The 13,058-nt window shown below is 46.7% G+C and overlaps 2 protein-coding genes across 11 annotated transcripts in view; one reads left to right on the top strand and one right to left on the bottom strand.

The window, feature by feature from the left end:
• USP33 (ubiquitin specific peptidase 33) overlaps positions 1-8,916 on the bottom strand; it is an 82,561-nt gene extending 73,645 nt beyond the window's left edge. For 2 of the 5 annotated variants that reach the window (XM_034778022.1, XM_034778025.1), the window contains exon 1: positions 8,803-8,915. The gene's annotated coding sequence lies outside the window, so the exon portion shown is untranslated. Of the gene's footprint in view, positions 1-8,349; positions 8,362-8,464; positions 8,544-8,802 lie in introns of those variants that run through there. The other 3 variants (XR_004646718.1, XM_034778023.1, XM_034778024.1) reach the window with 3 other exon arrangements.
• Positions 8,917-9,110: 194 nt separating this feature from the next.
• MIGA1 (mitoguardin 1) overlaps positions 9,111-13,058 on the top strand; it is a 49,634-nt gene continuing 45,686 nt past the window's right edge. The window contains exons 1-2 of one of the 6 annotated variants that reach the window (XM_034778034.1): positions 9,111-9,309; positions 11,361-11,492. In XM_034778034.1, the coding sequence (XP_034633925.1) occupies positions 11,436-11,492 (57 nt within the window). In that variant the 5' untranslated portion in view covers positions 9,111-9,309; positions 11,361-11,435. Of the gene's footprint in view, positions 9,310-9,393; positions 9,469-11,360; positions 11,535-13,058 lie in introns of those variants that run through there. The other 5 variants (XM_034778030.1, XM_034778033.1, XM_034778035.1 and 2 more) reach the window with 5 other exon arrangements.

The following is a 13,058-nucleotide window of genomic DNA, read 5'->3' as shown; positions in this document are numbered from 1 at the left end:
AAAATGCTTCACTTGGAAGGGTATAATGGATTAGTAAGGCCTAAAGGCTTAATTATTTTATGTAATAAGATTTCTGAATGTATTACTCCCGGTAATACAAAGCAAGCTAGCAGTGAGTTCATCTTGTATTACTGGATTAGTAACTAACAAGCTGCTTTAAACCTCTGGAATTGTGCCTCGAGTCCAACCTGCAGTCCTGAACAAACTAAGATTGATGAGTTCAGCTGAACCTTTCATGCAGTTAATCCAAGATCACAGATTCAGCTCCTATTTTTCCGACATGCAGCCTGTACCAAAGAGCAATCTGGAATCAAGAACATATATTCTCACTTATGTCTATCTATGATGAATTACCTCCATTAGCACTAGGCAGCAGTTACTGGCTTATACAGGGAATCCCATACTAATGCCAGACCCTCATATAGATGCGATCAAAAGGCTTCTCTCTTTTTGTTACCAAAATTAATTCCTTCCTTTCTTTCCTTCTATCCCTGTGGCCAAGAAACCAACTCATGTTCTGGTGCCTTATCCTTTCTTGACTACTGTAGTCTCTTCCTTGCTCGCCTCTCCTTTTTCCATTTTCCACCTTTTCTACTCCATCTAAAATACTGGGGCTAAGATTATCTTCCTTTCTCATTGCTCTGACCACATCTCCCCCTCCCACAGTAGCCACTTCTCAAATATATGCACTGACTTCAATGTTCTCCTTTAAACTTTCAAAGTACTCCATAAGCTCCACCTCTGTCCTCAGTACTCCATTCCACTTTTAGTTAGTCCTGTGTCCATGGCTCACTTCCAGCTTGGTGCCCTTTTTCACTTTTATTATTTGTATGACTGTAGCATCTAGAGGAGGGGTGGCAAACTTTCTGGCCCGAGGACCACATTGGGGTTGTGCAACTGTATGGAGGACCAGGTAGGGAAGGCTGTGCCTCCCCAAACAGCCTGGTCCCTGCCCCCTATCCACCCTCTCCCACTTCCCGCCCCCTGACTGCCCCCCTCAGAACCCTCAACCCATCCAACCCCCCCGCTCCTCGTTCCCTGACCACCCCGTCCTGGGATCCCCCGCCCCTAACTGCCCCCCGGGATCCCACCCCCTTACCCACCCACCCCTGCTCCCTGTCCCCTATCCACACCCCCACCCCGACAGCCACCCCATATCCAACCGCCCTCTACTCCTCGTCCCCTGACCACCCCCTCCTGGGACCCCCTGCCCCTAACTGCCCCCCAGGATCCCACACCCTTATCCAACCCCCCCCCACCGCTCCCTGTCCCCTGACTGCCCTCCCGACCCCTATCCACATCCCCACCCCCTGACAGGCCCCCTGGGACTCCCACTCCCCACCCTCCCTGTTCCCGATCCCCTGACCGCCCGCCCCCCCGAACCTCCATCCCATCCAACCGCCCCCTCCTCCCTGACTGTCCCCCAGTACCCCCCCGCTCCCCGCCCCCTTACCAGCAGCAGGAGCTCGCAGCTGTGACACCTGGCCAGAGCCAGATGCGCTCCCCACGCTGCCCAGCGGGAGCGGCGGGCCAGAGTGCGGCCTGCGCAGCAGCGTGGCTGCGGGGGAGAGGCCGAGGACTAGGCTCCCTGCCCGGGAGCTCAGGGACCAGGCAGGACGGTCCCGCGGGCCGTAATTTGCCCATGTCTGATCTAGAGGACCCAGCTGAGACTGAGACCCCACTGTGCTTGGCAACATACATACATTGAAAGACAGGTGTCACAGGTTGTCACCCCTGGGGTGCAGTCTGGGAGCTGTGAGAAAGCGCTCCATCCCTATAACCACTCAGTTGAATTGGCCCAGCTCCCACTGCTTTCTATGGTTGGAGACACAGCCAGCCTAACCCAGGCCCTGTTATCACCCAACACGACAGCAGGTGGCACCACACATCCAAGCTGAGCTTCCTGAGAGAGCAGCTTCACCCAAGCCACTTAAATACATACAACAGACAGCAGCCAATTTTCCAGCTTTCCAGATTCTCCTTCGCCCCTCCCCCCCGGGAGTATAAACCCAAAATGATACTGTCTTGCACTACACAGGGAACTGTACACCGTAAGCTCATAGAGTTTGCTCTTCCCTCAACGTGGAGAGGAATATGCAACAGTCTTTGCCCCTTGAGCTACAATATTCATATACTTCACTCCAACCAGGGCCGGCTCTGGCTTTTTTGCCACACCAGGCAAAAAAGCCACCGGCCGCCCCCCCTGAATAGGCCCTTCCCCACCATCTAGACTGAAAGCATCTTGCCTAGTGGGCATCACCCAGGTATAACTACATTTGAAACACAGATACAGTCAATATTCATAACTTCAGATACAAAAATGATACATGCATACAAGTTGGATAAGCATATTTACCAATGACATCCTACGTGACCCATCTTGCATAATATGCATCATAATTATGCCACAATCATAATATCATCATGAAAAATATGGGGTGCAGTGTCACAACAAGTCCTACCCCCAAAAAGTAGGCACAGGATAAAAGGAGAAACAAAGGCACAGAGAACTGAAACAACTCAATGAGGAAGAAAAAGTAATAACAGAAAATGTGAAAATGATAGGTGCTTAGTGACTTTTTTGTTTCGGTTTTCACCAAGAAGGTTGGTGATGATTGGACGTCTAACATAGTGAATGCCAGTGAAAATGAGGTATGATCAGAAGAGGCCAAAATAGGGAAAGAACAAGTTAAAAATTACTTAGACAAATTAGTCACCAGGGCCTGATGAAACGCATCCTAGAATACTCAAGGAGCTGACTGAGGAGATATCTGAGCTATTAGCGATTATCTTCGAGAAGTCATGGAAGACGAGAGATTCCAGAGGACTAAAAAAGGGCAAATATAGTGCCTATCTATAAAAAGGGAAATAAGGACAACCCAAGGAATTACAGACCAGTCAGCTTAATTTCTGTACAAAAATAGATAATGGAGCAAATAATTAAGCAATCAATTTGCAAACATCTAGACGATAATAAGGTGATAAGTAATAGTCAGTATGGATTTGTCAAAAACAAATTGCGTCAAACCAACCTGATAGCTTTCTTTGACAGGGTAACAAGCCTTGTGGACAGTGGGAAGCGGTAGACTTGACTTTAGTAAGGATTTTGATAATGTCTCACATGACCTTCTCATAAAGAAACTAGGGAAATGCAACCTAGATGGAGCTACTATACCGTGGGTGCAAAACTGGGTGGAAAACCATTCCCAGAGAGTTGTTATCAGTGGTTCACAATCATGCTGGAAGGGCATAACGGGTGGGGTTCCGCAGGGATCAGTTCTGGGTCCGGTTCTGTTCAATATCTTCATCAATGATTTAGATAATGGTGTAGAGAGTACACTTATAAAGTTTGCGATGATACTAAGCTGGGAAGGACTGCAAGTGCTTTGGAGGATAGGATTAAAATTTAAAATGATCCAGACAAACTGGAGAAATGGTCTGAAGTAAACAGGATGAAATTTGATAAGGACAAATGCACAGTACTCCACTTAAGAAGGAACTATCAGTTGCACACACACAAAATGGGAAATGACTGCCTAGGAAGGAGTATTGTGGAAAGGGATCTTGGGGGCAAAGTGGATCACAAGCTAAATATGAGTTAGCAGTGTAACGCTATTGCAAAAAAAGCGAACATGATTCTGGGATGTATTAGCAGTGGTGTAAGCAAGACACAAGAAGAAATTCTTCTGCTCTACTCCGCGCTGATTAAGCTTCAACTGGAGTATTGTGTCCAGTTCTGGGCACCACATTTCAGGAAGGATGTGTACAAACTGCAAAAGGCCAGAGAAGAGCATCAAAAATGATTCAAGGTCTAGAAAACATGACCTATGAGGGAAGACTGAAAAAATTCAGTTCTTTGAGTCTGGAAAAGAGAAGACCGAGAGGGGACATAACAGTTTTCAAGTATGTAAAAGGTTGTTACGAGGAGGAGAGAGAAAAATTTTTCTTCTTAACCTCTGAGGATAGGACAAGAAGCTTAAATTGCAGCAAGGGAGGTCTAGGTTGGACATTAGGAAAAACTTCCTGTCAGGGTGGTTAAACCCTGGAATAAATTGCGTAGAGAGGTTGTGGAATCTCCATCATTGGAGATTTTTAAGAACAGGTTAGACAAACACTTGTCAGGAATGATCTAGATAATCAGTCCTTCCACAAGTGCAGGGGACTGGACTAGATGATCCCTCGAGGTCCCTTCCAATTCTATGATTCTGTGAACTTGCCCAAAAGTCACACAGTAAGACAGTGGCAGAGTTGGGAACAGAACCCAAGTCTCCTCATACCTAGTTCACTGTCCTACCCACGGGACCATAGCGCCTCTCAAGTGGCTACTATTCACTTGGAAAAACCTTCCAGTTAATGTGCTCCTACTTCCCTCCATTGTCTTCCCAAAAGCTTCTATCAGGATGTTCATTCTATCAAGCATTGGTCTCTATGGCTTTTAGCCAATACGGTCAGGGGAACAATCCCATGCTACAATGTCCCTAGACCTCCAACTGCCAGAAGCTGGGACTGGATGACAGAGGATGGATCACTCATAATTACCCTGTCCTGTTCCTTCCCTCTGAAGCACCTGGCACTGGACACTTTCAGAAGATAGGATACTGGGTTAGATGGACCACAGCACTGACCCAGTATGGACATTCTTATGTTCTTGTATATTGTATCATATGGTCATTGAACCAATCATGCCTTTGCTTTTCAAGATATGACCTGTTACTTATTTAGCACATTTTCATTTACCAGGTAAGTGACCATGTATAGCACCATGCACAATTGTAGTCCTATAGAAGTAAGGTAATGACACTGTTAGGCTCATCTTAAAAATCCAAATATATTATATAATACTCTTTCATAAGTGTTCTGCTGAGCAGATTTGACAATTAGAGCAATGTGAATGGCATCTTACATCATCATGTTAGGCAGCCTCTTTCTCCATTTACTACTTACAATTCCACAGCACCATAGACTTGCATAGTGCTTAACACTGAAGAACCATCTCATCCATAAAGGTCCTATCATTGAAAAGGGTCCCTAACCCCTCAAACATTGAGAAAGACAATTCAGATAGCACCAAAAGCATCCGACAGGCTCATGCACAGAACCTGAAGTTTACACCCCATTTCCACTTAGATTTAGATAGCATCACGATATATTAAAACAAAATATAAAGTATTTAATGTAAGCCATTGTTTTCATCTATCTCACTTAACTATAGAAATTCTATAGTTACTGGAATGAATGCATAAATACACACATCCCACTTCCTTCATTATGTTGAAGTCCTTAAAATATACAACTATTTTACCAGGTGATTTCATAGGACTTTTTCCTGATTGCTAATCAATATGTACTAATATATAATGAACAGATCCAAATAAGTTTTGTAGGATTCTGAAAGAATTCATGTTCATCAAGATTAAATATACAGAAATAAAATCATGAGGAAACAAAGTCTTAGTCTGGGCACAAATAGAAAAATAATGCAGTTTATGTTAAGACTGTTTATTGATTAACTTTTCTGAATGTTGTATTTTTAATAAAGATAGTAATTGCCTTATATGGTATTACATGCCAGTCATGGAAATGTAATTATCTTATGTAAGTAATTAAAAAAAAGTTGACCACTAATAAGAGTTAAAAGGATTTAAAAAAAAAAAAAAAAAACAAAACACACCCACCCACCCACCCAAAGACCCTCACTTTGAACTTTGGGAAGAAATAAATGTGGATCAAATTTGGCTCTAATCCTGCAACTGGCTCCATGATGGCATAAGGGTTTGCCTGCGTAGATCAAGTTTTAGGATCAGGCTCTTTGTTTGCAACTGTGTTCACTTCAATAACCAGACATTCAAGTGCACTTATTTTTTTTTTTTTTTAAATAAAAGAAATATGGCTGCAGTGCTGTTAATGCAACATTATACCTGCAGATTTAAATATACAAAAGTCAAGAAATTCAAAGTTATGGGTCTTCCAGCAACTGTTATGCCACCACTTGTACATTAAAAAAATAATAACTGCATTCAATTCACAGTATTGCAAAGTATGTGTCCAAATAAGCTTCAGATTTATGTATCCAAATAATTAATTTGTAGATTTTTCTATCGTGTGTGTGTGTGTGTGTGTGAGAGAGATAAATATAAAGGGAAGGGTAACCACCTTTCTGTATACAGTACTATAAAATCCCTCCTGGCCAGAGGCACAAAATCCTCTTACCTGTAAAGGGTTAACAAGCTCAAGTAACCTGGCTGGCACCTGACCAAAAGGACCAATAAGGGGACAAGATACTTTCAAATCTGGATGGGGGGGAGGTTTTGTTCTCTCTGTTCCATGTGGCTTTTGCCAGACACAGATCAAAGCAGCAAGCAATCCAACTCCTATAGAGTTAGTAAGTATTTAGCAAGGAAATGCATTAAATTATCTTTTGTTTTGGCTAGTGAATTTCTCTGTGCTGGGGGAATGTATATTCCTGTTTTTTTCTTTTTGTAACTGTAAAGTTTTGCCTAGAGTGAAATCCTCTGTGTTTTGAATCTGATTGCCTGTGAGATTATCTTCCATTCTAATCTTACAGAGGTACTCCTTTGACCTTTTTTCTTTCTAGTAAAGTTCATTTTTTTTTTTTAAGAATCTGATTGGGTTTTTTAGTATCCTAAAAACCCAAGGCTGGTCTGTGCTCATCTTGTTTATTCTCAAGCCTCCCCAGGAAAGGGGATGTAGGTCTTGGGGGGATATTTTGGGGAAATAAGACTCCAAGTGGTCCTTTCCCTGATTCTTTGTTTGAATCACTTTGTGGGGGCAGCATTTACCTAATCCAAGGTACAAGAAAGAATTTGTGCCTTAGGAAAGTTTTAACCTAAGCTGGTAGAAATAAGCTTAGGGAGTCTTTCATGCGGGTCCCCACATCTGTACCCTAAAGTTCAGACATGTCAGGGTTCCCTCCTCACTCTGAGGTGGTTACCCTTCCCTTTATATTTGACAGTTTGTGTGTGTGTGTGTGTGTATACACACACACACACATATACACACACACACGTGATAAATGAACACAAAATTATCCAGTCCTTTCAAAAGTCCTGCTACAATAGGTCTTGATCTCCTGCAGCAGTAATTTCCTCACGTTGACTATAAATTGCACAAAGAATAGTTTTTCACATTTATTTTGAGTTTTGAGCATTTTTGTTCCTGCATTAAGAGATGTGACAAAAGAAACATCGCTTCTATTTTCACTTTATCCTTTAATTTACCAATTGACTAAAGATGCTTTACATTCTTCTTCCCAGGAGTAATCTCCCACCACTTCATTTTATGTAAACTCCATCAATACATCTATTCTATCCTTACAACATCAACAAGGCTTTATCAGCCCAGACACAAAATCTACTTTTTCACACTTATTATGAAACGCTGCCATATTGTTAGTCAACTGCCAATAGCATGTTCAGTGATAACACTGAGAAGAACAGAAGAAAATACTGTCCCTGCTCTGAGATGCAAAACTCACCCTAGGCAAATAGTATTTTTACAGGCAAACCATTTTCATTACCCTTTGTTCTTGTAATTCCTGTGCTCTCTCAATAAAAGGAAATTCAGAATAAAACCACACTCAAAATGAGAGTATGCTCTTTAGGTATAAGGTCATTTGTTTAATTTTCCATCCTAGTTTGATACATCCAAACAACTCATTTACTTTTTTTTTTAATTAAAAATTCCACTAATACAGCATAGGGAACTGTACACCCTAATTCTAGGAGGATTTTGCTAGCTCAGAGTCCACCATCATGTAGAAGTTTAGATTGGTTTTCACAATAATGAGCCTATTGCAGTATTTGTTCGGCACATTTTATCTACTGCACAGCACTGCTTACATTTACAAGCATTACAGCAACAAGAGAAATATGTCTAGGTTTCATTTTACGGGCAAGCATGCTGTCCTATCCCTTCATTCGATTAGATCTTTCTGAAGTTTGTCTCCATGCCCCTTAGCAATCACCACCGTAAAATAAATGTAAATCACCGGCAAATACTGCCACATGGTTATGTACCTTTCACCCCGAACGGTTATACTTTAATACCGGGGCTAAGGAAGTATTAACATCCTAGGAAAACTCCGCTTAGGGAGACTTGATGTTCACAGCTACCCACCCATCTGTTCCCGCAGAGCACCCACACTCTGCAGACCCCTCCTCGCTCAGGCGGCCCAATGGCTGATGCTGCAGCAACGCGAGCGGCTCTGAGCGAGCAAAGCGAGAGGCACGGAGCGGGACTGGCCCTTGGGGGCAGGCAGCAGCGCCGAGCAGACCCCGCCGGACATCCCGCCCCTGACAGGCCCATTACACAGCGCAACCAAGGGCAAACCTGCTTAGCGGCCCCTGGTGCTGGCCTCTCCACCGCGCTCCCTCCCGCCGCCCCTCTCGTGAGTTAGGGAACGAGCAGCCCCTCCCGCCCCGCCGGCTCGGGGAGTGGCACTGACCGAGAACAGGCTCTACATGACCGCTGCCTAGGAGGGGTCGCGGCACCGGCGGCGCAAGGGGGCGGCCTCGCACGGGGAAGGAGGGCGGGTCCGAAGGGGGGGGAGGGCGTGCCGGGCCCGAGGGGGGCCGGGGCAGCGCTGGGGATTGGCCGAGGCGGCAGTGTCAGAGCCCGAGGGGGGCAGTGGCAGCGCGAGGGGAAGGGCCCGCCCGCCTCAGGGAAGGAGCCACCAGGGAGAGGGTCACTTCTCCGCAGGAAGGACCCAGCGCCCAGATGAGACCGCAGGCGACGTGCGGAGGTTGGCGTCCGGGCCGAGGACTCGCTGCGCGGCGGCCTTACCTGGTTCGCGGTGCCCAGCTCACAGGGACCCCGCTATTCGCTTGTCCCTCACTACCCGCAGCGGCGGTTCCTTCCGCTCGCCTGCTGCTGTCTGCCCCGGATGCTGATGTGCGCCCCTCACAAAGATGGCGATGCTTGGTTGTATATCCCGCACACATTCCGATAGCTTCGCCCCGCACAAAGATGGCGGTGCTGAGCGTCTCGCACATTCCGATAGCTTCGCCCCGCACAAAGATGGCGGTGCTGAGCGTATCTCTCACATTCAGATAGCTTCGCCCCGCACAAAGATGGCGGTGCTGAGCGTATCTCATTCACCGGTTTGTCCCGCACTGAGATGGCCGTGACTGACTCTTGCACTGTATTACCCACGTGGTGTAGATGGAGACTCCCTCCAGCCCGTGTTTTATTTTTTGACACCGGAAGTAGATCTCCTGTCTGTCTCCTAGCAGCGGGCGGGTGAGGGCGCTGCTGGGGCAGGGCACTGGTTGCTGTTCTCACCCCCGGCAGGTAACTTGGGGCGTCGGCTGGAGCCTTGCAGCGCAGCCTGGGTGGGGCGTAGCTGGGGGGAGGGAGCCGTTGTCTGCGCATGGGGGGGGGTGTTGTGCTGTGTGTTCGTCCCTTAGCTGGCTGCGGCCATTTCTCGGCGCGGGTCCTGCTCCTGAGCGGGTAAGGGCAGAGCGAGGCCCCTCACTGGTCCCTCCCCGGGTCGCCCCGTCCTGGCCTCGGGGGGACCCCGAACCCGTGCAGCGCGTAGACTGTGCTGTGAGCGCCCTGGTGACCCGGGTCCCGGTGGCACGGGGGGTTCGGCGCTGCCCAGACGTGGGGACCGGGCCTCTGCTGGCGCAGATGGGCTGGGTGCTAAGCGAGGGGCCCTATGAGCACCTATCGCGGAACCCTAAGCCAGGTGGAGGCAGCTGTCAGCCACCCCGGGGCAGGTGTGTCCCCCGCCCCAGCGGTAGGCTGCGGGGGTTTGGTAGCGCCAGCCCGCCTGAGGCGGGGACAAGGGTGCTCTGTTCGCAGCGCCTCGGAGGTGGGGCTGGCAGAGAGGGGAAAGGACATCCTTCCCCAGGAACATCACGGAGACAGGCCAGGCTGGGTGGATAGTTTAGGATGGAGAGAAATTTCTCTGCCTTTCCCCATATGATGGGGTGGCCAGACTGCAGCGCGTGAGCTGTATGTACTATGTCGTTCTTTTTCCATTAAAATGTGACTCATGGATTCCCCCCATATATCCCTCGGGGCTTCTCCCCTGTGGTGGGGAGAGCTCGGGGCTTCTGCCAGATATAACTGGTGCTGGCTGAGGAGGTGAGGGGGGGGGCACAATTTAAAGGTTAACCTCCTGCCCCAAGCTTGAGTCAGGTCCCACCAGACATGCTTCCCCTCTTATCCTCAGTGGCCCCTCCCTGCAGCTCCCAAGTGTTAGCTCCCTGTGGAGACATAATGGCAAACAGGTAGGAGCTGCAGGGAGAGGCCTCCCTGCTTTAGCTTTACAAAGAGAGGCAGCAGCTTTTCCTGCTGCGCCCAGCTGTTTGCTGCTGCCTTTCACCATGGCCACAGCTCTCGAGCTCCAGCAGCTGCACTGCAGGGAGGTGGCCTGGCAGCACCATGTGACTGAGCTGGTCCAGCAAACCCTGGCAAAAATCTGGGGGGTCCTGTGACCCACCCCCATGCCCTTCCCCCATGCATTGCCTATGGCTTCTGCCAATAGGGAGAGGGGTCTCGGGGCTTCAGCCCTGCCGGATGTGTCTGCCAGGTCTTGGGGCTGAAGCCCCAAGCCCCGGCAGTTACACCCCGGCTCTCGAACTTCTGAAGATTGTCATATCCTGCTCAGAGGGTCTCCCCCTGCCATATGATGAACTACTTGACAAGTACCAATTGGCCTGTCTCTACAACTGACCCTACAGCCTGTCTGTGTGGGCCTTCTGCTTTTTTGTTTACTCCAGTAAGTAGCTTGTCCAAAGGAGACTTGTATCTAGAATTCTTACTACATTTTACTTTGTATCTGGCTTTATTGAGAGTAAATAGTGAAATTCCCTTTAAGAAATAGAAGCTGCAGCAACTTTGAGCAGCCATGTTATTTATTCCCCATTGTGTGATTGTAGGAGATTCATACCTTAAAGGGGAGAGAAGCTACTTCAGGTGCTTAAACTCTATGGTCACTGATTATTCAATTTTAAGATTTCCAAATCTTTTTAGACAGCAAATTTTGTTTCCTAAGAAATAGAGATCATGACTTGCAGAAGTAAATTCAGTATGGGGGTTATGAATAATAAAGGAACTGAAGTCTCTATCTTGCAAGCTGTTCCATGTGTGGATCACCATGATTGAATATGGAGATCTTTCTCTACAGAGCAGTTAAAAGTATTTCGGCCTAATTTTATCTCTGTTTTTCACCCTACTCTTGGTAGTTGCTACTGAGAACACTAATTTCACCCCTTCATGTAAACGTTATCCAAAATAAACATGCATCCTATAATGTAAAGTTGTTGGAAGTTTTCAGAAGAAAACTATTTATATGCTTGTGATATATAATTTAACATGTAATTTTCATTTCGCAGACTGTGAGATACCATGTGCGACTAAAATGTTTTCGAGGTAGTTTCACTTAATGAGGTTATGGGAGAGAAGGAGCCATGTCGGAAGAAGCTGTTAGTGAGACACACTTTTCTTTGAGGACAGCAGCTTTACGGGTATTTGATTTTCCCCTTTCCTGGTATTATTCTGTCATCCAGGTAATTAATATATTTCAGTAGTCTCATTTGTGGTGGTCTTTTTTTAGAAACAGATCTGAAAATGTTTCATGGTTAATTTTTACAATGTTTGTTTTAAATGCTAATTCAGTTATTCTGTGCATAATATTTGGTAGTAGCACAGGCTACTCTCTCTGCATTAATATATGCCAGGGGTGGCCAACCTGTGGCTCCGGAGCCACATCTGGCTCTTCAGAAGTTAATATGCAGTTCCTTGTGTAGGCACCAAATCTGGGGCTGTAGCTACAGGCACCAACTTTCCAGTGTGCCGGGGGGTGCTTACTGTTCAACCCCTGGCTCTGCCACAGAACCTGCCTCCACTCTACCCCTTCCCGCCCCCACCCCTGAGCCTGCCGTGTCCTCGCTTCCCCCCCCCCCGCCTCCTACATGCCGTGAAACAGCTGATCGGGAGGTGCGGAGAGGGAGGGGGAGGTGCTGATTGGCAGGGCTGCCAGTGGGCGGGAGATGCTGGGAGTTGCAGGTGGGGGGAGTTTATGGGGGGGCTGCTGACGTGTTACTGTGGCTCTTTGGCAATGTACATTGGTAAATTCTGGCTCCTTCTCAGGCTCAGGTTGGCCACCTGGTATATGCCTTCATTGCAACAAGTCTCTGCCGATAAGTCAAATATCACACTCTTTATGTTCAAACATGATTAATCCTTGAATAGTATTATTTGGTTCATTTCAAAACGTTCTCCTAGAGTGTTGATTTTTTTAATGAACTTGTGCTAATGAATTGTCACACTAAATATAAAGGTTAATGAGGTGAGTGTTATTAACTATCAGAGTTACAAACACCTCAGAAATGGAGGTTGTTCATAGCTCTGAAATGTTCCTAACTCTGAATAAAATATTATGGTTGTTCTTTCAAAAGTTTACAACTGAACATTGGCTTCATATAGCTTTGCAACTTTACTATGCAAAAGAAAAATACTGCCCTTCCTTTTTTTTTTTTTTTTAGTAGTTTTTTTAACACATTACATTATTTTTTTTTTTTTTTTTTTTTTTTTTTTTCTTTTTTTTTTTTTGTCACTGGTGCTGTCTGATATGATTGCATACTTCCGATTCCAAATAAAGTGTATGGTTAACTGGTCAGTTTGTAACTCTGGTGCTCAGAACTCTGAGGTTGTATTGTGGGTAATACATACACAGGGGTGGTCCATAATTGAGAATCTCTTGGTTTACATCCAGCCTGTTTTCTATCTTCAACGCCCCCTTGTAACTGAAAATCTTCAAAAGTTTTAGCTGGTAGCTCTGTGGGTGTCAGGACTGTGGGATGCCCCAGAGCTGGGTTCTGGGAAGGAGTGCCGGTGTCTGAGCCAGGGAGCCCTACGGCTGGGCTCTGGGTTGGGGGAAGAAGGTGTGGGTGTCTGGGTCAGGGGGGCCTTGCAGCTGGGCTCTGATGGAGAGTGTCTGTGCTGGGGGGTACCCCGTGGCTGGGTTTTGGGAGAAGAGGCTGTGGGTATCTGGACTGGGAGTGGAGGGGGGCATGGCTGGGCTCTGGCAG

This window comes from Trachemys scripta, chromosome 8 (genome assembly GCF_013100865.1).
Source record: "Trachemys scripta elegans isolate TJP31775 chromosome 8, CAS_Tse_1.0, whole genome shotgun sequence".
In the NCBI taxonomy this organism is placed as follows: Eukaryota; Metazoa; Chordata; order Testudines; family Emydidae; genus Trachemys; species Trachemys scripta.
The sequence above is the reverse complement of the archived record's forward strand: the minus strand, read 5'-3'. Positions and strand labels throughout refer to the sequence as shown.